This window comes from Labeo rohita, chromosome 2 (assembly GCF_022985175.1).
Source record: "Labeo rohita strain BAU-BD-2019 chromosome 2, IGBB_LRoh.1.0, whole genome shotgun sequence".
In the NCBI taxonomy this organism is placed as follows: Eukaryota; Metazoa; Chordata; class Actinopteri; order Cypriniformes; family Cyprinidae; genus Labeo; species Labeo rohita.
In genome coordinates this window covers 1,573,844-1,596,904 of record NC_066870.1, presented here as the reverse complement: position 1 = coordinate 1,596,904, position 23,061 = coordinate 1,573,844, and the positions used below count along the sequence as shown (strand labels likewise).

Here is a 23,061-nt window from a genome sequence, read left to right as displayed (position 1 = left end):
TCATCATAGGATCAGATATGTCACTATCTTGCTCTATTATTTTTAGTCGTAGTGATTGTCAGACGTCTGAAACTGAATTCTGATTAACTTGTAGATCTGTGCTGCTCGAGCTGTGAACTCTTTCAGACATTTTAGTCCACTTTGTTGAACTTGCTCATCAAGTTCATTAAAAAAAAACCTGTCCAAAAGAATGAATCGTTTGTGAACCGAACATCATTCCAGACTGTTTGTCTGAGGCTCTGGATTACAGCTAGTAATGTTGTAAATAATGTTCAGTTTCTTGCACAAATTGATCATTTTGCTTCATAAGACCTCAACAAATCATCAGGAACTATGGCTATTAATTTTGTACTTCTTGATATGCTTCTTTTACTTCTTTTTCTCAAAGTGACAGTAGTCTTTGACTTTTATGTTAGGAATCAACAAAAAACACGGTTTCAGCTAAAAATCTGCTTTACTGTTCTACTAAAGAAAAAAATCACCTTCATGCTGGAAAGCCTGAAAGTGCATAAATTAATAGCAAATTTTATTTTCATTATTGGATGAACTATGCCTTTAAAGGAGAAGTTCACTTCCAGAACAAAAATTTACAGATAATTTACTCACCCCCTTGTTATCCAAGATGTTTATCTCTTTCTTTCTTCAGTCATAAAGAAATTATGTTTTTTGTGGAAAACATTTCAGGATTTCTCTCCATATAGTGGACTTCAGTGGTGCCCGTGAGTTTTAACTTCCAAAACGTAGTTTAAATGCGGCTTCAAAGGGCATTAAATGATCCCATCCGACGAATAAGGGTCTTATCAAGTGAAATGATTGGTTATTTTCTAAAAAAAAAAAAAAAAATAAAATAAATACAATAAAATGTATATACTTTTTAACCTCAAATGCTCATATTGTCTAGCTCTGCGATGTGCATGAACTCTGTGCACTCCCGTTCATGACAGTTAAGGTATGTCGAAAAACTCCCATCTAATTTTCTCCTCCAACTTCAAAATCGTCCTACATCACTGTTTTATTTTTTTTGTAAAGGGTGTTTGACCATCTTTGCACATTCACTTTGTAAACACTGGGTCGGTAGAGCATTTGAGGTTAAAAAGTATATAAATTGTAATTGTTTTTTTTTTTTTTTTTTTTTTTTTTAGAAAATGGCCGATTGTTTCACTAGACCCTTCTTCCTTGGGTGGGATCATTTAGAGCTCTTTGAAGCTTCATTTTAACTGCATTTTGAAAGTTCAAAGTCAAACCTCGCGGGCACCACAGAATTCCACTATATGGAGAGAAATCCTAACATGTTCTCCACAAAACACAATTTATTTACGACTGAAGAAAGAAAGACACATTTTGGAAAACAAGGGGGCGAGTAAATTATCTGTAAACTTTTGTTCTGGAACTGAACTAATCCTTTAATTATGAACGTCAACAAGAATTGCTTGTCAGTTTTTGTATTTTTGAACATGACAACTGGGTTCTCTCTGTTTTTTCTGCTCTTTGTTCTTTGTCATATTTTACTGAAGCACCAACGATATGGAATGTTAAATATTGATCACGTGTCAAAATCACAATATGTCTGTCTTTAGTCAAACTGTACTGTCTTAGTGGCATACATGGAATGCTTAGTATTTTGACTTGCCTTACATTTTTATGTCACCATAACCCCTTTTAGAAGGAATTCTACTTTTGGCTACATCTGAACACCACATTATTTACTTATTACCAAAGACAAACTTAGTGTTGTTCTACTCTGAACAGTGTTTTCTTAAATGAGCCAGTAGATAAATTCATTTTCCAAAGCGGCTGTCCTATGTAGGGTCACAGAGTCTGGTCTCAGGGCGAACGCCAGTCCATCACAGAGATGTACTGAAAATCCTCCCACGTGACTGTCAGCGGCATGGCTTCTCTCCAGGATGCACTTTTGTGTTTTTAGGGCTCTTGAACTAATGATCCCCTCCCAGGGGTTTCTCCAGCGTGTGTGCGCTGGTGGCGTTTTAAGTAGCTCGCTCTGGTAAAAGCCTTACCGCACTCAGGGCACACGTGCGATTTCTCACTAGCGTGTATTTTCTGGTGTGATTTTAAGCTGCCAAGCAGTTTGAAACTCTCTCCGCACAAAGAACATAAATAGGGTCTCTCGTCCGTATGAAGCTTTAGGTGTGCTTTTAATCGTGCCGCCAGAATAAACTTTTTCCCACACTGATCGCAACTAAACGGCCGTTCTCCAGAGTGAATGAGCAAATGCGTTTTGAACGTGTTGCTCTCTGCAAACCTCTTACCGCACTCCGAGCACTCATGTAATTTCTCTCCAGAGTGATATTTCATGTGCATGTTTAGGCTTCTTTGAACGGTGAAGCTCTTGCCGCACTCGCGGCACGCGTAAGGCTTCTCTCCGGTGTGAGTTCTTATGTGAGTCTTAAGGTGTCCTTTACATTTGAAACTCTTTCCGCACTGAGGGCACGTGTAGGGCTTTTCTCCGGTGTGAATTCTCATGTGGTCTTTAAGCTGGCCTTTATGTGTGAAGCTCTTTCCGCATTGAGGGCACTTGGAGGGTTTCTCTCCAGTGTGAATTCTGATGTGAATTTTAAGGTTTCCTTTGTGCGTGAAACTCTTTCCACATTGAGGGCATGTGAACGGCTTCTCTCCGGTGTGACTTCGCATGTGACGCTTTATGTATCCTTTGTCTGTGAAGCTCTTTCCGCACTGGTTGCACGTGTAAGGTTTTTCTCCAGAGTGAGTTTTTATGTGATTCTGAAGGATTACTTTACGAGCGAAACTCTTTCCGCACTGATGACACGTGAACGGCTTCTCTCCGGTGTGGACTCTCATGTGACACTTAAGGTTTTCTTTATGCGTGAAACACTTTCCACACTCAAGGCAAGTCAGTGGGCTCTCTTCGGTGTGAATTCTCGCATGAATCTTAAGGTTTCCTTTATTTGTGAAGCTCTTTCCGCACTGGAGGCACGTGAACGGCTTTTCTCCAGTGTGAATTCTCATGTGACACTTGAGGCTTCCTTTACAAGTTAAACCCTTTCCACACAGGTGGCACGTGAAAGGCTTGCCCCCCGGTGTGAATTCGTATGTGATTTTTAAGGTACTCTTTCTGCGTGAAATTCTTCCCGCACTGATTGCACGCAAAAGGCCCTTCTTCAATGTGGATTCTCATGTGACACTTAAGGCTTCCTTTATGTGAGAAACTCTTTTCACACTGAGGGCACGTAAACGGCTTCTCTCCGGTGTGAATCCGCACATGACACGTAAGGCTTCCTTTACACGTAAAATTCTTTCCGCACAGGTGGCATCTAAACGGTTTCTCTCCGGTGTGAATTCTCATGTGACCATTAAGGCTTCCCTTACACGTGAAGCTCTTTCCACACAGATGGCACGCGTACGGCTTCTCTCCCGTGTGAATCCTCATGTGATCATTAAGGTGTCCTTTGTGAATGAAACTTTTTCCACACAGACGGCATACGTAAGGCTTCTCTCCGATGTGAATTTTTATGTGATCCCTAAGGTTTCCTTTATGCGTGAAGGTCTTTTCACACTGAGGGCAGGAGAACGTATTTTTGGCTCCCGTTGTTTGTGAGAAATCGTTGTCGGCTAAAGATTCTTCTCCAACTTTAAAATCTTCAGACGTTTCAATATAGTGGTTCTCCTTGATGTCACTCGGTTCTTCACTTTCCTCTTTCACCTCCATCTGATCTAAAATTAAAATGATTATATAGTCAAAAATCAGTGAAACAAAAACAGTAAAGTAAATTTAACTGATGCCTAAAGGTAATTCTGGTATTCTCATATTTACACGTACTGTGTTAAGACCATTTAGATTTAGTCAGTGTCTCTGTTAGAACGTGTTTCATTGGTTTAATTATGTTATTTAACATCTTTTATGATTTCTCATGTTTGGTAAGTTTTCTAAAGCTTTATTTAGCTCAGCAGATTAGATCAATGACAGGATCCTGATTAAATTCTCAGGTAATCCATGAAAAAAACCAAACGTACCTCAAATGTAACTTGTGTTGCTTTTAATAAAATCTTCCAAATATATAAATGCAACAATCATACTTTAATATTCTTGTCATTTAATAAGAATTGAGAATGGACACAAACCTCTCTGTTCCTCAGTGTCTTCATCTTTCACTTTACACGGTTCTGGATCAGTCGTGTCTACAATCTCCACTTTAATAAACTCCATATTTACAACAGTAGCTGCTGCTTGCCTGGAAAGTTTTCTTTGTCACACACTTAAGATAGTAAACAGAATAAATGGACAAATAAATCACCCCGGTCCTCATGTGTGGATGCGGTCTGCACGTAAAAATACATTTTGTCGCTATTTACTAGAAATCTATCAGTACTATAAGATAAAACAATAGGCTACAATACTACGTGCAAAATGACCAACGCAAAATGCTGTCGGAAATACTGCAATGTTTTTGGGACACAACTTTAAAACACTTTTGAACGTGTTGCGCCGTTTCATACACCTCTCACGCTTAACGGACCAAAACAAACCCTTCGTCAGTCAAATAACGGCAAACGAAGAAGAGGCGCAGAATTTATGACGTCACAACGCGACAGCGGCATGGAGTGTCAAAATAAAAGACATTTAAACTTAAATTCTAAAAGAGGCAGTATTACTACTAATAATAATTACTATATTATAATAGATAATTAAATATATGATTATAGATAAAATGTGTCTAATTTTATTAATTTTTCTAATATAGTAGCAGCCTATTCATGTTGTCAGGTTGACTGTATATCATTGTACACTACCAGTCAAAAGTTTTTGGACAGTAAGATTTTCATGTTTTTTTAAAGAAGTCTCTTTTGCTCACCAAGCCTGCATTTATTTGATCCAAAATACAGCAAAAGAATTAATATTGTGAAATATTTTTGCTATTTAAAATAACTGGTTTCTATTTGAATATACTTTAAAATGTCATTTATTCCTGTGATTGCAAAGCTGAATTTTCAGCATCATTACTCCAGTCTTCAGTGTCACATGATCCTTCAGAAATCATTCTAATTTTTATTATTATTGTTATTATTATTATTATTATTATTATTATTATTATTATTATTATTATTATCATCATCAATATAACAGTTGAGTACATTTTTCAGGATTCTTTGATAAATAGAAAGATCTGAAGATCAGCATTTATCTGAAATAAAAAGCATTATACACTATACCATTCAAAAGGTTGGAGTCAGTATAACTTTTATTTTTATTATTATTATTTTTTAAAGAAATTATAGAAATTAATACTTTTATTTAGCGAGGCTGCTTTAAATTGATCATGATGATAAAGACATTATTAATGTTACAAAAGATTTCTATTTCAGATAAATTCATCAAAGAAACCTGAAAAAAATTCAGCTCAGCTGTTTTCAATGTAATAATAATAATAATAATAATAATAATCACTTTAAAATACTACATAAAATATATCCTGTTAACTCAGCTGTTTCCAAATATCTTGATATTCCTATACCTGCACATTTTGTGGCAATTTTTTTTATTTTTTCTTGTGAATTTGTTCAGAAGTTTTGGTTTGATTTGTATTCTCATTTAAACAAACCCCTTGTCTTTGCACAATCTTTTAGCTTAAAAGATATTATTTGTTATTACTCTGACTCTGCCAACAAATCTAAAGAATATATTTTCAACTTTTTTATTTTGTTTGGCAAATTCTTCATACATAAGCAAAAATTTATGGGCTCAATTCCCACTCTTTCACATTTTCTGATTGAGATCAGAAAATCTCATATGCTCATATCTTTTTGTTTGACTAGCAATAATAAATGTGTCAGGTTTTTGGAAATATATGAAAAAATGATTTCTATTAACTCTGATTAGGTTTAGATAGCTTTCCTTCATTGCTCTTACATTATTATTATTATTGTTATTATTATTATTATTATGTAGTCTTTATTTATTTATTTATTTATTTATTTATTTTCCTTATTCTAAGCAACATACCCCGTTTACTGTAATTTATTTCTCCTCTTCTTACTTCTATCTTCTTTACATTGTTAATGTTCTCCTGAAGGTGATTGTATATTTCATCAGTTTGAATTTTAAAAAATAAAAAAATAAAAAAATAAAATAAATAATAATAATAATAATAAATGTTGTTTGAGCAGCAAATCAGAATATTAGAATGATTTCTGAATGATCATGTGACTGGAGTAACGACGCTAAAAATTCAGCTTTGAAATCACAGGAATAAATTATATTTAAAACATATTCAAATAGAAAGCAGTTATTTTAAATAGTAAAAAATATATATTTAACAATAATACTGCCTTTGCTGTGTTTTAGATCAAATGAATGCAGGCTTGGTGAGCAGAAGAGACCTTTTCTTCTTAAAAAAAACCATTCAAATAAAATAGTATGTTCTAGATTTATTAATCAAAAATTGTGTGTGATTTTTATTCAGTTAATGAAGTTGTTATTTTTCAGCTTTAAATGGTTTTATCTGATGCTGTCCGCTCACGGAACTACATGTTTACGTAACAAAAAGGGGGCAGTAAATATCAGACGGACGCGTTTCCTGTTTTGAATCGGGTTGCTTGTTGCTCATGAGATGCTGATGATGTGAGTGTGCGGTCATTCAGCTGTGTAGACCGTCCTGCCGAAGACATGGCTGTGAGCTCGGGCTGCAGTACGGTGCTGATGTCGGTGCGGGTGTCGGTTCGGCCGCTGTCTGTGGGCTCGGACTCGCTGCGGCTGCAGCTCAGCATGAACGCGAACCGCCCGGGACTCTTCACGCTCACGCTCAGACACACCGACCGCGGGGGACGCAGCGTGGTAAACACACACACACACACACACACACACACACACAGAGACACAGCTGTCATTAGTCGTGTTTAGTTGTCAGCCTCACTATCCTCACTTTCACACCATTAGATCAGTACTGTCTGTTTATCTGTCTGTAAACACTGTTTACCCTCATATAGTCTTGTGTAGCTAGATATAAAGTTCTGTAAACATCTCTATTAGGTTGTTACAAAAATATTCATACACTCTCAGAAAAGCTGTCACTTTGGTATCCTTTCAGATCTTACCAATACGTACTATTAAGGTACTAATATGTACCCTTTAGGGTTAAATTAAGATACATAAGCTACTGTCCCAGTGACAGCTGTCATAAAGCGAGCGGATGGGTTTGTGATGATCTGTTCTGTTTCTCAGTCTCTGGCAGAGTTTGATCTGCGATCAGTGAAGTATGAGATCAAATCAGCTCGATGTCACGAAATGCATCTCATCAAGCCGCCCCACGACTGCCTCACGTTCACCTTCCGCAGCGAGCAGGAGGCGCAGGAATGGGCGACGGTCATGATGTCATCCCTGAGAGAGTCACACAGAGGTCAGAGGTCACCACTACATTTAACTCTACTCTATCATGTTTGATACACGAATTAAACCTGTCACACCCAATAGAGGGTTTGCACTTGAGTCACAATTTGGTCAGTTACCCGGATACATGGCCATATTGGTGACATGCGGTTGTGAACAGCAGCGTGGATTGATGTACTAATGAATACGCTGTTCTGCTAATTTATGCTGTCTAACCACGGAAAAACGTGTGGGAGCTGCTAAATAATATAGAGAAGAACTTAGTGAACAGGAGGGGACACAATATTTCAATAGGGTCTGGCTGCAGACATGCACCTGCACTCTCAGACGCCTGCACTTCCGGAAGTGACGTCACTTGCAGTCGATTTTATTTTTACTTTATTTTATTTATTTATTTTTTTTTTTAATGGAATCTCTCAACATTTTTCAACAGTAGTCAGGTGGTGAAGACAAGAAAAAGTTAACTAAATTACAGTGTCACTCACAATCGCCACCTGCGATGTCACTTGCAGTCCACACAAATGGAGACAAGACGCTGTGGTCGTTAAACGATTAAAACTAATTTAGTAGCATAACGTACAGGATCCTGCAAGTCATCTGTAGGAGATAAAAACAGGACCCGCAAATCCGTGGCCACAGAACAGCAGAAGTCTCTTGTTAAGCTTTTTCTTCCCGTAGAAAACAATTAACACCTGATATGGCTTCATGTATTAAGATACATTAAGTGCCATTAAAAGATCAAATTTGTAATATAGTTATTAATTTGATGTACTTCTATCAAGCAAATGGCCATGAATGTGCAAACTTTCACTTTTACTTGCCCAGCAAATGCTTAATGTGGCAAAACGGACTAAGATGATAAAGACCAAATTCAGTATAAAACTTACTGTTGTCAAATGATATATAGGATAACTCTGTATAGGCAAGCAGACGAGCCCAGAACGCAATGCGTTAAATAAACGTTTTCCTCCCTTAGAAAATCAATATAAACAAAAGACAATGATATGTAAGAGCTGTAGAGATTATTCTTTATGGGAAAACGCAAATGTACGCGGCGTTGCGTTTATTCTGGTCTCACCTGCTTGTGTGTAGTTGTTTTAATAATGAATAGGAGCATATTGAGTTTAGTCTTTATCATCTTAATCCGTTATGCCACATTATGCCACGTTTTGCGAAGGAAAACACTATATAGCCTACAAATACATTATATTAATAAACTGTATATCGAATTTGATCTTTTAATTGCATCTTAATACATTAAGCCATATTAAGTGTTAATCTACGGGAGGAAAACGCTTAACGAGAGACTTCATAATCTCTCGTTCATATTCTGCTTCATATTCATATTCGTTCATATTCTGCTGTTCTGTGGCCACGGATTTGCGGGTCTTGTTTTTATCTCCTACAGATGACTTGCAGGACCCTGTATGTTATGCTATTAAATTAGTTTTAATCGTTTAAGGACCACAGCGTCTTGTCTCCACTGGCAACACGCACCATTTGTGTGGATTGCAAATGAAGTCACAGGTAGCAGAGAGTGCAAGTGACGATTGCGAGTGACAGTGTAATTTAGTTTCTCTTTTCTTGTCTTCACCACCTGGCTACTGTTGTAAAATGTTGAGAGATTCAATTAAAAAAATAAATAACTAAAATAAAGTAAAAATAAAATCGACTGCAAGTGACGTCACTTCCGGAAGTGCAGGCGTCTGAGAGTGCAGGTGCATGTCTGCAGCCAGACCCTTTTCAAATATTTTGACAAACTAAAATTAATAGGTGGTGAAGATACAAACGAGCTGTATTAGTTAAGATTTTAGCCTAATATTACACCTACCTCATTGGAAATGATGAGAACAAACACAAATGTTGTCAAGATTCTTGGCCTGGAAATTCTGGTACAGTTTGGCCAACCACAAACGCCTTTTGTTCCTCAGACAGTTTTTTGCACTCTTCTCCTTGATTTGTTATAACTTTTGGCAGTCTGTAGTACTCAAAATGTTTTTGTGACCGATTAGTACAGCCCAATACATGACAATAACTGACCATTTTCAGCAGCAATAATCAACAAGATATGCAAGCTTCGTTCGGTTCAGTGGCTTTGTTAAGTTCAGTGCCACCAACATAACCAATTGATGACGTGTTGTGAAGCTCTTATTTACTTCAAGCCTTCAGTTGTTTGTTTGATGGTTTCTACTTTTTTTATCAAGTAAAAGGTCTTCTAGTGTAATTGTGCAAACGTCCACCTTCAGCTGGTGCTTCACGTGTCATTTTGCTGTCAAATCTTGACTGATTTCATCAAGTAAACATAAGAATAACATGTCAAATGTACTTAGCCTTTCTGATTGTTAAATGATCTACGTCTGATTGTTCATTGTTTATTCTCCCCTTTTTTTCTGTCTCAGTTGCCAACATTTCTCATTCTTCAAATGATGGAGTGCAGAATATGAAATGTGGAGAGAAGAGCTCTGTCTTGTCGCTGTCAATGAAAGGTGTGTTTACTAATTGAAGTGTTAATTGCATTTAAGCTTGGTTTTTATTGATCATTCATCTAGTTCCATCATTTTTGTCGTCACAAAATCAACTTGCTATATTAAACTTGTTAATTTTGTTTATTTAAAAAAATATTTATTCATGTTTGAGTAAGTACCAACAGTGTAGAAGTGACAGTTTTTTTTCTGAAGGCTGTTTGCAGTGATATTAAACTGGCCCCATACTCTCAAACCACTAGAGATAGATCATGCAATTATTAGTAATTATTAATATTTATAATGTATAGGGTAGCAGTTTAAAAACTCTTTTTGTAGAAAATTTTAATTATATTTAAACTTGTTTTTCCCTTAAAAATGAACCTTAGCTTTTATGATGTCACTCTAAACCACTGTTTCTTGGGGTTTATTCTTTATTAAACTCTTTAAAATGAATAATTACATTTATGCAGTGTTGACAGACTCCCTTTGTCATGTTTGCCATTTGGAAACATTAGACAGTAGATGTTATATTGTTGCTGCTGATGTAAAGAAAATGTAAAAAAAAAAATTGTTGTGATATGAAGACAAAATGTAGCAAAAACAAGTAAAACAAGTAAAATATCGGTTCTGCATATACAAATAAACGGTATCGTATAAAAGAAAACCAACATCATTTGATCTCTAATACAGATCTGAATTGAATCGAGTTGATGTGAGCGTTGTGTGACTGTGTTTTTTGTCGTCTGTCTGCTGTAGAGGAGCTGTGTCTAGAGCTTTCTCGAGCGATAGAGGCTGGAGATACTCATGCCGCTGTGCACTACGCCACTGATCTGGCCAAGCAGCAGATCGCACTGAGTATTCAACCAGTGCTGAGGGACACGGACGACAGAGAGATCAGGTGTGTGTGCCTCGTCATGTTGGGAATCCTTGAACTACAATAGATCTGTCTTTTGCCTCATGCTTGTTTTGTCTGTGGGTGTTTCACATAGAGTCTAACCTAGAGCTGCATGATTCTGGGGATATTGAGAGTTGTGGACAATTCTCCAGAATTGATCACAATTCTTCCACAAGTCTGAATTGATAACTAAACAAAAAAATGTGATTTACTAGAGGTTCTGATAAAATGTTAATAGCTGCAGTCTATTTAAAAAAAGTCTAATTAATATGATTTTTTAAAAATATAAGTTTAAATGAATAATTCAGTGACTCACTTATGAAGACGTAACTGGATGAATCAGTGGATTTGTTTTTGAACACATCTCTTAAGTGAACGATTTAATGACTGACTCCTGAAGATATCACTTGTGTAATTACCAAATGAATCAGTATTTTTGAGCAAATCTGTCGAGTGATTGGTTCAGGGATTTACTTGAAGACTTCACTTGTTTCATTTTTGGATGAATCAGCTTCAGCTCTTGGTTCACGTGTCTTTTTGCAGTGAAATCTTTACTGATTTAGTAGGCTAAATGTAAGAATAACTTTGATCTTGTCAGTAATATTTCACAATAAACACTTACTGGACTGGAGCTGATTAGATTTACTTAACTATTCATAATTTTTGAGAAAAATCATTTTCAAATGTGAGTATCAAATATGATCATCAGGCTTTTGTTCATTTCTAAATCATCATTTTATTACATCACCATTTTTGAACAAATCTTTTGAGTGATTGATTCATTGACTCGCCTATAAAGGCTTCACTTGCTTCATTACTGGATGAATCAGTGTTTTTAAATGATCTCTTGAAATAATAATTCAGTACTCATAGAGACTTCACTTGTTTCTAACAAAGATGCACAGCCATTTCATTTGCACAAATGTGTTCATGACTTCAGTGCAACATGACACCAGTATGCATATAGATACATTTATATAACTTAAAATCCTCATGCATGTGCTTTTATTTTCAGCTTAGCTGTGGTAGTAGAAGATGCATCATCTTCCTGTTGTGTCACAGTGAAAGTCCACCCACACGTGACTGTCGCTTCGCTGAAGCAGCAGGTAGGAAAGATCAAAACATGTCTTGAAGTCAAATCTGGATTGTTGAGTTGATCATCTAATGGTTCGTATTGTCTCTTGCAGATGTTTGTTGAGTATGGTTTCCACCCCAGGGTGCAGCGCTGGGTCATCGCTCAGTGTCTGTGCTCCGATGGCCGTTCTTTAGCGTCATACGGCATCTACAGGGACGGTGACACTGCATTTCTCTACCTCTTGTCTGCTCGTCACGCCTGCCTCAGTCACCAGCAGGATCAGGAGAATGGTCTCTCGATGCCGCCGTCAGCAGCGCCGCCAAACGCCACGTTCAGCCCCATGCCGAACGCCAGTGGCCCCGTCAGCCACGACTGGAGAGGCTACAGCACGTTACCGCCCCCGCTTCAGCCACAGCAGCACAGGTCTCTGTCAGTCATTAAATCTGCACCAATTACAAAAACAAATAGTTCAGGAGTCACATAGAAGACAGGCGTCTTTTTAGACTAGTACTTATTAGCAGAATTGGGGGGGTGTTCTATATTAATAAAGTACATTGTCAGATTTTAATGTAAAGGATTATTGCCACTTTCTTTACACACTGGTGCATTTAACAAACTCGCACACATCAGTATGTATTAAAAAATGTATTTTTTGCTAGTAATAATTTAAATTACTGAAACATTATTTTTATGTGGTTGAAAACACTGAATCGTTGTGATATAGCTAGGGTAAAAGCACAGAGCGTGTCTATCTGGCTCAGCACCAGACAAGGCGCAAAAGCATGTTTGAAAGTTTAAATACACCGGTGATCGTCCGAATCGAATGGTTAAAATCGGAGTGGGTCAAATTGAATCTGAGGTGGCACAAATCAGATCAGAGGGGTACCCCTCAGATCACATTCGGTTTAGCTTTTCGCGTTTAAAATCGTATTCCGGAGGTGACGGGGTCGGTCCTTCAGATTGACGCCGGGCCTGCTTATTAGGGGTGTAACGGTACACAGATGTCACGGTTCGGTACGTACCTCATTTCAGGTGTCACAGTTCGATACGATTTCTGTACAACAGAAAAAAACAAATCTTCTATGCTAGATTTCTTTTCATTTATTTTAAACACAGTAGTACAAATTACAATTTTTTTCCACCTACATGTGAAAATTCTAAATATTATAACAAATTAATGTCATATATAGTCTATAAAATCTGCAGTACATGTATACATACAAGGAATAAATACTTGACATAATTAATTTAGTTAACTGATAGACAAGGGGGAAAAGTTTCAGTTCAGTTTTGTGACAAAAAGGAAGCTCAAAGCGACAGTCTATTTGTTTTTTGTTTAAGTTGGTTTTGCTGGTATGAGGAAAGTTGAAGTAATCGCACCAGCGTACACAAACACAAAATGTATCAGTTCCAGGCTTCTAGCATTGCTAACTTGACAGTGCAGTTGGTACTTTATCGAAATAAAACACAGTGAAACAAACATCAGTGCACCCGACTCACTGTGTCACCATAGGCATGACTGGAGTACAAAGCCTATAATTTACATAATAAATAATATTTTAGCATTTGGATACATCGTAAATATGAAAATATTGTGGAATATTTAGATTTGTGCTGAATAAGAGAGGTAGAATACAAGAGCACAAACAGTTGAGTGCGCAAGCCTTTAAAGAAATGTTATACTCCTTTGTCAGTGAGAGACGCGTTCAGAATCAGCACATGGTCACTGTCTAGTGGGCTTTGTTTTCAAGAGCGCTTCTGCCGGTGGTTATTAAACAGAGTTGCATTACTGCGGGCGCCCCCTTCTGAATTGAAGGTGAATTGGCTGTATTTGTTGTAAGGCCTCATGCACCGAATCGAGGTGCCCGTACCGTGACGGTTCGGTACGAATACATGTATCGTTACACCCCTAGTACTTATACTACTGTTCAAATGTTTGGCGTCTCTTCTACTCACCAAGGCTGCATTTATTTGATCAAAAATACAGAAAAAGTGAAATATTATTAACATGAAAAAGATCTGTTTTCTATGTGAATATCTGTTAAATTCTAATTGTTTGCTGTGATTAAAGCTGAATTTTCAGCGTCATTACTTCAGTCTTCAGTGTCACATGATCCTTCAGAAATCATTCTAATACGCTGATTTGCTGCGCAAGAAACATTTCTGATTATGATTAGTGTTGAAAACAGTTGTGCTGCGCAATATTTTTGTGGAAGCTGTGATTCATTTTATTTTTCAAGATTCTTTGTTGTATATATAATTCAAAAGAACAGCATTTATTTGAAACAGAAATATTTTCTAACATTACAAATGCCTTTTCTGACACTTTTGAACAACGTAAAGCATCATTGATTAATTAAAGAATTTTTTTTTTTTAAAACAAAAAAAAAATAATTCTGACTCAAACTTCTGTACAGTGTATGAATGTTCCAGATTCTCATGCGTTTTCATTATCACTGTTTGGTTCAGTGTGTGTTTCTGATTGGTCAGTAGGCAGCAGTGGGTGTGGCTCAGAGAAACCCAGCGTCAGTGACATCATTAACCTTGAGATGTTACAAATTGGAGGATCCAAACTGAAATCAAGTAACACACAGGTAATAATTACATAAATTCACATTTTTCCATTTCTGGAACAAGTGCAGACGGATTGTAAATAAGTGGCCTGCATCAACATAATCATGAACCACACACTCCCATAGACAGATTTAAATATTACAAAACTTTTAAAGAAAGAGATCACAAATGGAAAAGACTGCAGCATTAAAAAAGTATATTTGTATAACTGCGTTTCCCATAATATAGATCTGTCTACTAGTTTAATGTGTGTAACAAAAGCAAATAGTTGATTTGTATATTTAATAGTTGTATTGTCATCTCTCTGTCTTTAGTCAGGCTGGTCCTGTCCTTCCTGTACATTCATAAATAAGTCTACGAGACCCGGCTGTGAAATCTGCAGCACAGATCGACCCAATCCTCCCAATCACAGTAGCGTTCAACAGGTGATTTCACTCACAACTACACCTGCTCACAGCATTCACTGTGCTGGAATATTCTGTGTGCTGATGTTTATTCTGTTTCTGTTTTAGGAAAAAGCAAGAAGATCTAACCAGTGAAACTGTGCTGTAAATACATACAAATAGAGACAAAAGCCCTAAAATAACCTCACATTCACTCACATTAAAGGACATGTACAAACAGACTCCTGTGGTTTGACATGCTAGTAATTTTAATGGCTTGCAAACAAAGCTTCAAACTCCCATAGCAGCTGTGCAGTGTATTTCACTGGTGGGTTCATCTCTATACAGTGCAGTTGTCAGTAACTAGTAACTGCCCAGTTCATTTGTTGCTTGGTTTCCCTTAAAGGAGTCGTGACCAGTGTTGGGAGAAGTTACTTTTAAAAGTAATGCATTACAATTTTGTGTTACTCCCTGAAAAAAGTAACTAATTACATTACTTGGTTACTTTTTATGGAAAGTAATGTGTTGCATTACTTTTAAATCTGGGCAGGGCTTGCTTCTTTGTTTTAAATATAAAACAATTCTAGTGTAAAAGCCCTTTTACACCAAAAGTGAAATGAATAAGCCTCAGGCTGAAAAAAAAAAGTTAATTTATGCAGGAGACTCTTCAGCTATAAAAAAAAATGAAGCACAAATGTTAGTTTATCTAAAGTTATTTTTGCTTATTAGTATGGTTGAATTGCATCATTGAAGGTCAGCAGCAAAGACACTGCTTACTAAAATGGGATTAAATACATAAAGTATATTTGTTTTATTTAACATATTTAATTATTGCAAGGTTGCGTCATATTCTGAATTTGCATTTCACTGTTTTTATTCATTTTGAGGAATACTGAATCTGTTTTATGTGAGTGAGATGAATTAATACATGTTCACATTTAGTCTAGAATACAGTAACATCGTGTTTACTCCTGATTTCCTGACAGGAGATTTGTCAATCAATAAATGGGGAAAAAAAAAATTCAAAAGTAATGCGTTACTTTACTAGTTACTTGAAAAAAGTTACTTGTAATGCGTTACCCCAACACTGGTCGTGACATGGATTTGCTTTTGAGCTTGATTAATAAATGCTTTCTTTATGTTGAGGAGGATGTTTTAAGCTATGAAACTTGCAGGATTGAGGAAAATTTGATTTCTTATGTCATGAGTCCTTTAATGGAGTGATGTAACTGTTGAACAGTATTAGGCATCAGAAGTTTTTCTGGTTCGTTTTATGAGCTAACAAAAAAACAAAGTGCAAACCTTGTCATCGGTGGTGTCAGAAGGTACAAACTCAGTCTATTTTGGACAAATTGCAAGTTGCACACAAGTTTTTGTTTTAAATAGGACATTATAAGAATCCTTTAGCTTTGGTTGTAGATTCAGACGTGTAATCTGAAGAAGAAAACAACATTGGCAAAACGTCAGTGTAAAATTCAATATTGATTAAACAGTTTCAAGCTTTATTTTAATGTTCTTGCTGGAAAGGAGATGATGCACATTTCAGAATTTCTAGATTTGAATGCATCTCACTCATTCACAGACGTGACTCTGCTTCTTTTGCTGTTTATTCACAAACTCATTTCTTGTTCACTGTCATTTCTGCAGGTGTTTGGGAATCTTCTTCACTCCCTACACAGTGTGTAAATCAGTGTTTGTGTCTGTTCACTGAACTGGACAAATATTTGCTTTTAATTTGTTCATCAAGCTCTATCTTAGGGGCTTTTTAGAAGTTTTGTGACTGTATGTCATTAAGTGACGAGGCCAGTACATAGTGAGAAAAACAACTGAATGAATCTTGCATAAATGCATGTTATGTGAATTTTATGGTCTAATTATTCCTTATCTAATTGACTGGGAATTCTCATTGAAGACTTTGTTCATGTTTGGAACAAAAAAACTGCATTCAAGACACAAACAGGGTTATAAGTGCATTTATTTTATTTTTTTACATAGCGTGTTATTTAATGAACAATCTGTTGCTTTGGATTGAATTATAATTGCATTGAATTTGTGTGTGCTGTAAATGATTGTGTTTAAAGTCGACCTGCATTTCACCATGGCTTTGTTGTGAATAAACAATGAATTGAAATGTTTAAGAATAATCTTTAACCAGAGATGTGTTACTGTTTAGTAATGAAACGTAGCCTCTCTTGTGTTGTACATTCACCCTTTTTTACCTAAAATGGTAAATAAATTAAATTAAATTTAAAGTTGGTAAATATGTCAAAATTAAAATGCAAAGTTTTGGAGTTTTTTAATAGCATTATATACCATTTTATGTATATTATATACTGTGTGGATTACAGATTGAAAACGTCCCAGATAGCATTGCTGCAAAAATACACCTGAAGCATATAGCTTACAATAGAACTACAGTAGAAAATGATTGTCTGGGTTTGGTTTAACTTCAGTGACTAGTTGGTAAAGACTAACTGTGTGTTTTAAGTGTATGTGACTTTTGTGAAACACTGAATCTAGACAAACATTAAGCTCCAAATCAGCTAAAGAGACATTTGAGTATCACAGTGAATTGGTTTGTATTCAGTTTTGTTGGCTGCCACCAACCACTTCAGAGACATCTTATTTAAAATTATTTGTTAACTTACTATTAGGCTTATAATATTTACTACACTACATAGACAAAAGTATTGTGACACACCCGTTAATTATTGAATACAGGTGTTTCGATAAGACCTGCCACATGTGTACTAAATCAAGCACTAGTCTTGCAGTTTGCATTTATGAAATGGGTTGTTCTGAAGAGTTCAGTGAATTAAAGTGTGCGACTGTAATAGACTAATTTAGGTTCTGAAATTTCATCATTGATAGATATTCCATGTTCAACCGTAAGTGGAAAGTGGAAAGTGGAAGCGTTTATGAACAGCAGCATCTCAGGCATGAAGCAGAAGATCATGTGAAGTCACAGAGCAGATCAACGAGTGCTGAGGATCATGGAGAGTAAAAATCACCAACACTCCAGAGCTGAAGAAATCCAAACTTACACTGGCATTAATATCAGCACAAAACTGTGCTGCAGGTGCTTGATGGGATGTGTTTCCATGACTGAGCAGCTGCATGAAGCATCACAACACCAAATACAATGATGGAGTGTGTAAAGCACACAGATACTGGACTCTGGAGCAGTGGAAACCTGTTCTGTGGAGCCACCAATCACACAGTCTGATGGATGAGTCTGGGTTTGATGGATGCCAGGAGAACAACTATTGTTAACTAAATTGCATCAGCTGTATAGTTTGGTGGAGGAGGGATGATGGTATGGGGTTGTTTTTCAGGGGCTGGGCTATAAATGGAAATGTTAAAACTTCAGCATATCAAGACATTTTGGACAATGCTTTGCTTCCAGCTTTGTGGGATCAGTTTGAGGAAGGCTCTCTTCTATTCCAGAATGACTTTGTGCCCCAGTAGACAAAGCAAGGTCTATAAAGACATGACTGGATGAGTCTGGTGTGGATGAACACAAAGGCCTCAACCCCATTCAATGCCTTTGGGATGAACTGGAATAAACCAGACCTTCTCATCAGACATTAGTGCCTGACCTCACAAATGCTGTACTCGATTAAAGAGCAAGTTGTAATTAAAAAGAAAAACACTTCCCACAGACCTAGACGAGACGAGCGTTTAAAGTTAAAAAGTATATAAATTGTCCATTTGTTTTGAAAATGACCGATTGTTTCGCTTGCTTGGCTGGGATCGTCCAGAGCCAACCGAAACCGCACTTCAGAAGTTAGGTTAATTAAAAAAAATAATAATAATCCTACAGAAACACTTAAAAATCTGATTGCAAAACCTTACCAGAATAGCAGAAGCTGTTAATGCTGTACAGGGAGACCAACTCAATATTAATGTCTGTGTATTTTTAATGTAATGTCATTAAAGTTACAGCTGGTGTAAAGGTCAGGTGCCCCTTTACTTTTGTCCATGTAGTGTGTTTGTCTTACTTGACTTACTAATAAACTTAATGTCCAGACTTTCAAAAAAAAAAAAAAAAAAAAAAAAAACTTAAAATGCTTATTTGATGCTTATTTGAGACATGATTCTAAATGTGATGTTAATACTGTAGATGATTTTCATTTCTCTTTTATGGAGAAGTTAAGCAGGGAATAGTAACTTAGGACCAAAGATTCAGGTTTAGTAACTAAACGCATAAGGAATAACTGTGAAGATCTTGAATTCAATTGGTCCAGGAAAATAAGCCATCAGATGAAGGAGGAAGGTTGACTGAGTAAATTAGACAACACAGAAAATACACACAATCCAAAATCCTAACTCTGACAAACAACAATGTCCTTCCTGAAAGAGATCAGCCCGTTGGTGAAGAAGCATTTTCTCTCGGGGAATGATGTTTTATTGAGACGTGCAGCACAGATCACAGCTGAAATACAACAGGTGTGTTATTACTTTCATAATAATCTGTCATATTTTATTATTTTATAGAATTAATATGGCATTTTGGTGCAAATTTGTTTGACACTAAGTAGAATAATAATAGTTTGATTTTGTGGTTACACAGTTACCCATCACCTTTGTTTGTCAAGTGAGTAGAAGATTTATTTATGTCAGTTAGAAAACAAAAAAAATATATTATTACAAATTTATTAAAAATCAAAATAATAATAATAATAATAATAATAATAATGAATAACAATAATTTATATTATTAATTAAATAATTGATTTCCTTCAACACAAATAGAAGTTGAGAAAAATACAGAAACACGTTACTCAGGTTACTCAGCAGGACTCACACACACATTGATCTTACTGTTTATATAAGGATTTATTACACACATTTATTCTGACAGAAGTCTTGTAGGTAGAATCTCTCATCAATCTGATTCATCAACACAGTTTCACTGATGATCCAACAATAAAACACTTAAAAAATCCAGACCCAAACCCAAACCCAGGATAGAGCGGCTGAGTGAATGTGGTCTGGACTGTGTGGATGAGGCTCATTGTGTCAGAGACGCTGTAGAAGGACAGAGTTCCTGCACTGTGATCCACAAACACTCCTATTCTACTGATGATGGACGTCACAGGGAGAACAGTCTGCTTGTTATTGTGTCTGAATGAGTATCTGGAGGGAGAGCAGATCAAACTCCAGGACTGATCATTACGTCCAAACAAACACTCATCACCCCATCCCTTCCTGCTGATGCTCTTATATGACACTGATATATCCACATATCCACTCCACTCCAGCTCCCAGTAACAGCGTCCACACACACTCTCTCTACACAACACCTGACGCACATCAAATCTGTCTGGATGATCAGTATACGACTGGACTGTGTTAGTGTATGTAATCACTCTGTTTCTCTCAGACAGACAGAGGAGTTTATGTGCTGTGTTCAGATCCAGAGTGAGCTGATGGGAATCTGATGGAGATAAAACACATCAGAATCAGGAATTATGAATCTGTTTGATGTTTTCATGTAGCTGAACTCTTCATGTTCAGTGTATCATCAGTGTGTCAGTACAGATGAGCAGATATCCTGTGCAAATCATCATTTACATCATCAATTATAAAACTCTTCTTTTACCTTCTACAGGAAGAACATGAACACACTCAGTGAGTTTTTCTGCTTGTTTTCTTACTGACTTACATTGTAGGAAGTCGTTCCTGGTCCTGGGAACAATGTTGGTGAATGTGACTGTGGAAATCAACAGACATGAACAGTGTGATTCTCATGATCCTGCATCCATTCCTAACACATTTCTAATATGATGTTCTCCATGATATGAGATGATGATGGACTCGTTTCTGAGAGCAGAAGAATCTCCAGGACTTTACCTCTGTCTGAGATCTTCTTGAGCTCCTCTTTGCAGAAATCCTCCAGTTTGTCTCTCAGCTGATGAACAGATTCTCTCAGACCATAAAAAAGAGATGAGAGAAGTGAAGGGATCGTCATTTACATCTGTAGATTCAGGAGGTGCTGAGAGAGACTGGAAACTCTACAGAAAACAAAAATCAAAACTCATCAGCTCCACAGAGGGATGCACTTATTCAAGTGAAAGAAAAATTCTGACACAAGACCAATTTGAGCAAGATTTCCACAGCTGAAAGTCATTTGTAAGCAGTGTCTCTTTCAAAAGAAGATGATCAGATGAGAGTCTGACTGATGATTATATAATAAGACACTGATGAAATGTTTTGTGAGTCTCCTGTCACAGCAGGATGTGTCTCAAGTCCACTATGATGGTGTTCTTCTAGATCTGTGTTACCTGCAGGAACTGGATGTGATCCTGTGTGTGTGAAAGCTGCTCCAGCTCAGCGTCTCTCCTCCTCAGATCATTGATCTCCTGCTCCAGTCGCTCCAGTCGTCCTTCAGCTCGACTCACCGCTCCCTTTTCCTGATCTCTGATCAGCCGTATCAGCTCAGAGCGGCTTCTCTCAATGGAGCGGATGAGCTCAGTAAAGATCCTCTCACTGTCCTCCACTGCTGTCTGTGCAGAGCGCTGTTAGGACACACAGTGATTCAGGCTTCAGTGGGACTGAAAGAGACAAGAGAGTCTGAACTGAGACTGAGACAAACTTCTCTTCTTCTCCAGACTCACCTTATGAGACTCCACAGCCTCTCTCAGCTGCTGAAGATCTTTCTCTCTCTGCTGGATTCTCTGCTGGAACGTCTTCTGCGTCTCCTTCAGCTGCTTCTGCAGGACAAACAGATGATAGTGAATGACACAGAATGACACATTGTGTGAATGCTGCTGTTAATATGGGTGCCGATATAAACACATATGAAACGAGTGTCAGCAATATTTCATCAGTGTCTAGTTTTAAATACCTGTTTCTCTGTCCTCTGTGCTGCAGCTGATACAGTGTTGTGGTTTTTATGTTCATCCATACACAGCACACATATACATTTCTGATCAGTGCGACAGAAAACCTCAAGGATCTTCTCATGTTTCTGGCAGATCATCTCCTGCAGTCGTCCAGTGGCATCAGTCAAATTGTGTCTTTTTCCTTTAAACAAACTCTCATGTTGTTCAAGGTGATTCTGACAGTAAGAGTTCAGACACACCAGACAGGACTTGACGGCTTTGTATTTTCTTCCAGTACAGACGTCACACTGCACATCTCCAGCTCCAGCAGGAACCGCATTTTGAAGTTTGGTCTTCTTCAGTTTCTCCACCATTTCAGCAAACACCACATTCTTAAATAAAGCAGGTCTTGGACTGAAGGTCTGTCTGCACTGAGGGCAGCTGTAGACTCCCTTCTCATCCTCCTCATTCCAGCAGTCTGTAATGCAGCTCATACAGTAACTGTGTCCACACTGGATGGTCACTGGATCCTTCAGGAGATCCAGACACACCGGACAGCTGAACTGATCCACTGAAATACAGGAATCTGCCATTTTCCTGCAAGTGAGCACTGATATAAAGCTGCAACAGGACAACAGCACTTAAGTTTCAGTTTCTCTGCACTGTTGCTTCCTGTTTCTTTGTTTGAGAGATGGGAAAAACAGGCGTGTCTTTAAATTCCCAAATAATACAAATGTCCACTAGGTGTCAGCCTCATACAGACACAGGGAGTTGGAGCTAAATGGTTGATAACACAACCAAAGAGTCAATGTTTTGGCTGGCTAGCATTGTAATCTAACAAAATACTTCACAAAATAGTCACACTAAAGGCATCTGTGAGGGTCAGATTCAAATTCTGTGCTGTGCTGTGTATTTAATGCCACACTTGCTCAGTGCCCAGGTGGTTTTGATGATGATTCACTTAGAATGCTGTTCTATGAAGCAATAGCTGGTTAATAGTCGTCCACTAACAGTAGATGGCATTAATGATCCCACAATTTACTCGAACCTCTGACCCCAAACAGTCCAGTAAAGTTTGTCAAAGTAGATAGGAATGCCAGTAAACAATGGTATAAAGTCCAATTTTTGGCTGAGCAAATTTTGGAGTCTTTAAAAGAAGGAATATCTTCTCAACATATTAACATGCAAAAAGTGTCATACTCCTTGCAGACACTACTCCACAGAGTAACCAAAAGGATATGCAGCCAAGAAGCAGTGGCAGTTTGGCCGAGTGGTTGAAATTGTGAAAGAGAATGATGGATTTGTTAGGTGAGTCAAGGTACGAATAGGAGAATGAAAACATGCTAGCAAATATGATCAAGCCTCCAAGCCCACAATCACTGAAAGGCCCATCCAGAAATTGGAGGTGCTTCTTGAAGAAGAGTGACTGTTAATGGCTTGGGTGATACTCTTACATCAGACCAAATAATTTATGAAATGCTT

At 37.2% G+C, this 23,061-nt stretch overlaps 2 protein-coding genes and 1 pseudogene across 2 annotated transcripts in view; 1 reads left to right on the top strand and 2 right to left on the bottom strand.

Moving 5' to 3' along the window:
* Nucleotides 1-1,225: 1,225 nt before the first annotated feature.
* Nucleotides 1,226-4,519, bottom strand: si:dkey-33c14.6 (gastrula zinc finger protein XlCGF57.1). Its single transcript, XM_051122912.1, is given in 3 exon segments — nt 1,226-3,054; nt 3,056-3,690; nt 4,099-4,519. Coding segments are annotated over 3 exon segments (1,854 nt in total). The 5' UTR covers nt 4,184-4,519; the 3' UTR covers nt 1,226-1,920.
* Nucleotides 4,520-6,541: 2,022 nt separating this feature from the next.
* sharpin (SHANK-associated RH domain interacting protein) overlaps nt 6,542-23,061 on the top strand; it is a 29,760-nt gene continuing 13,240 nt past the window's right edge. Inside the window, exons 1-8 of the mRNA XM_051128056.1 lie at nt 6,542-6,808; nt 7,196-7,370; nt 9,760-9,846; nt 10,582-10,723; nt 11,736-11,826; nt 11,908-12,262; nt 14,286-14,389; nt 14,684-14,794. Coding sequence (XP_050984013.1) covers nt 6,641-6,808; nt 7,196-7,370; nt 9,760-9,846; nt 10,582-10,723; nt 11,736-11,826; nt 11,908-12,262; nt 14,286-14,389; nt 14,684-14,794 — 1,233 coding nt within the window. The 5' untranslated portion in view covers nt 6,542-6,640. The remainder of the gene's footprint in view (nt 6,809-7,195; nt 7,371-9,759; nt 9,847-10,581; nt 10,724-11,735; nt 11,827-11,907; nt 12,263-14,285; nt 14,390-14,683; nt 14,795-23,061) is intronic.
* LOC127173246 (E3 ubiquitin-protein ligase TRIM16-like) lies at nt 19,249-22,248 on the bottom strand (annotated as a pseudogene).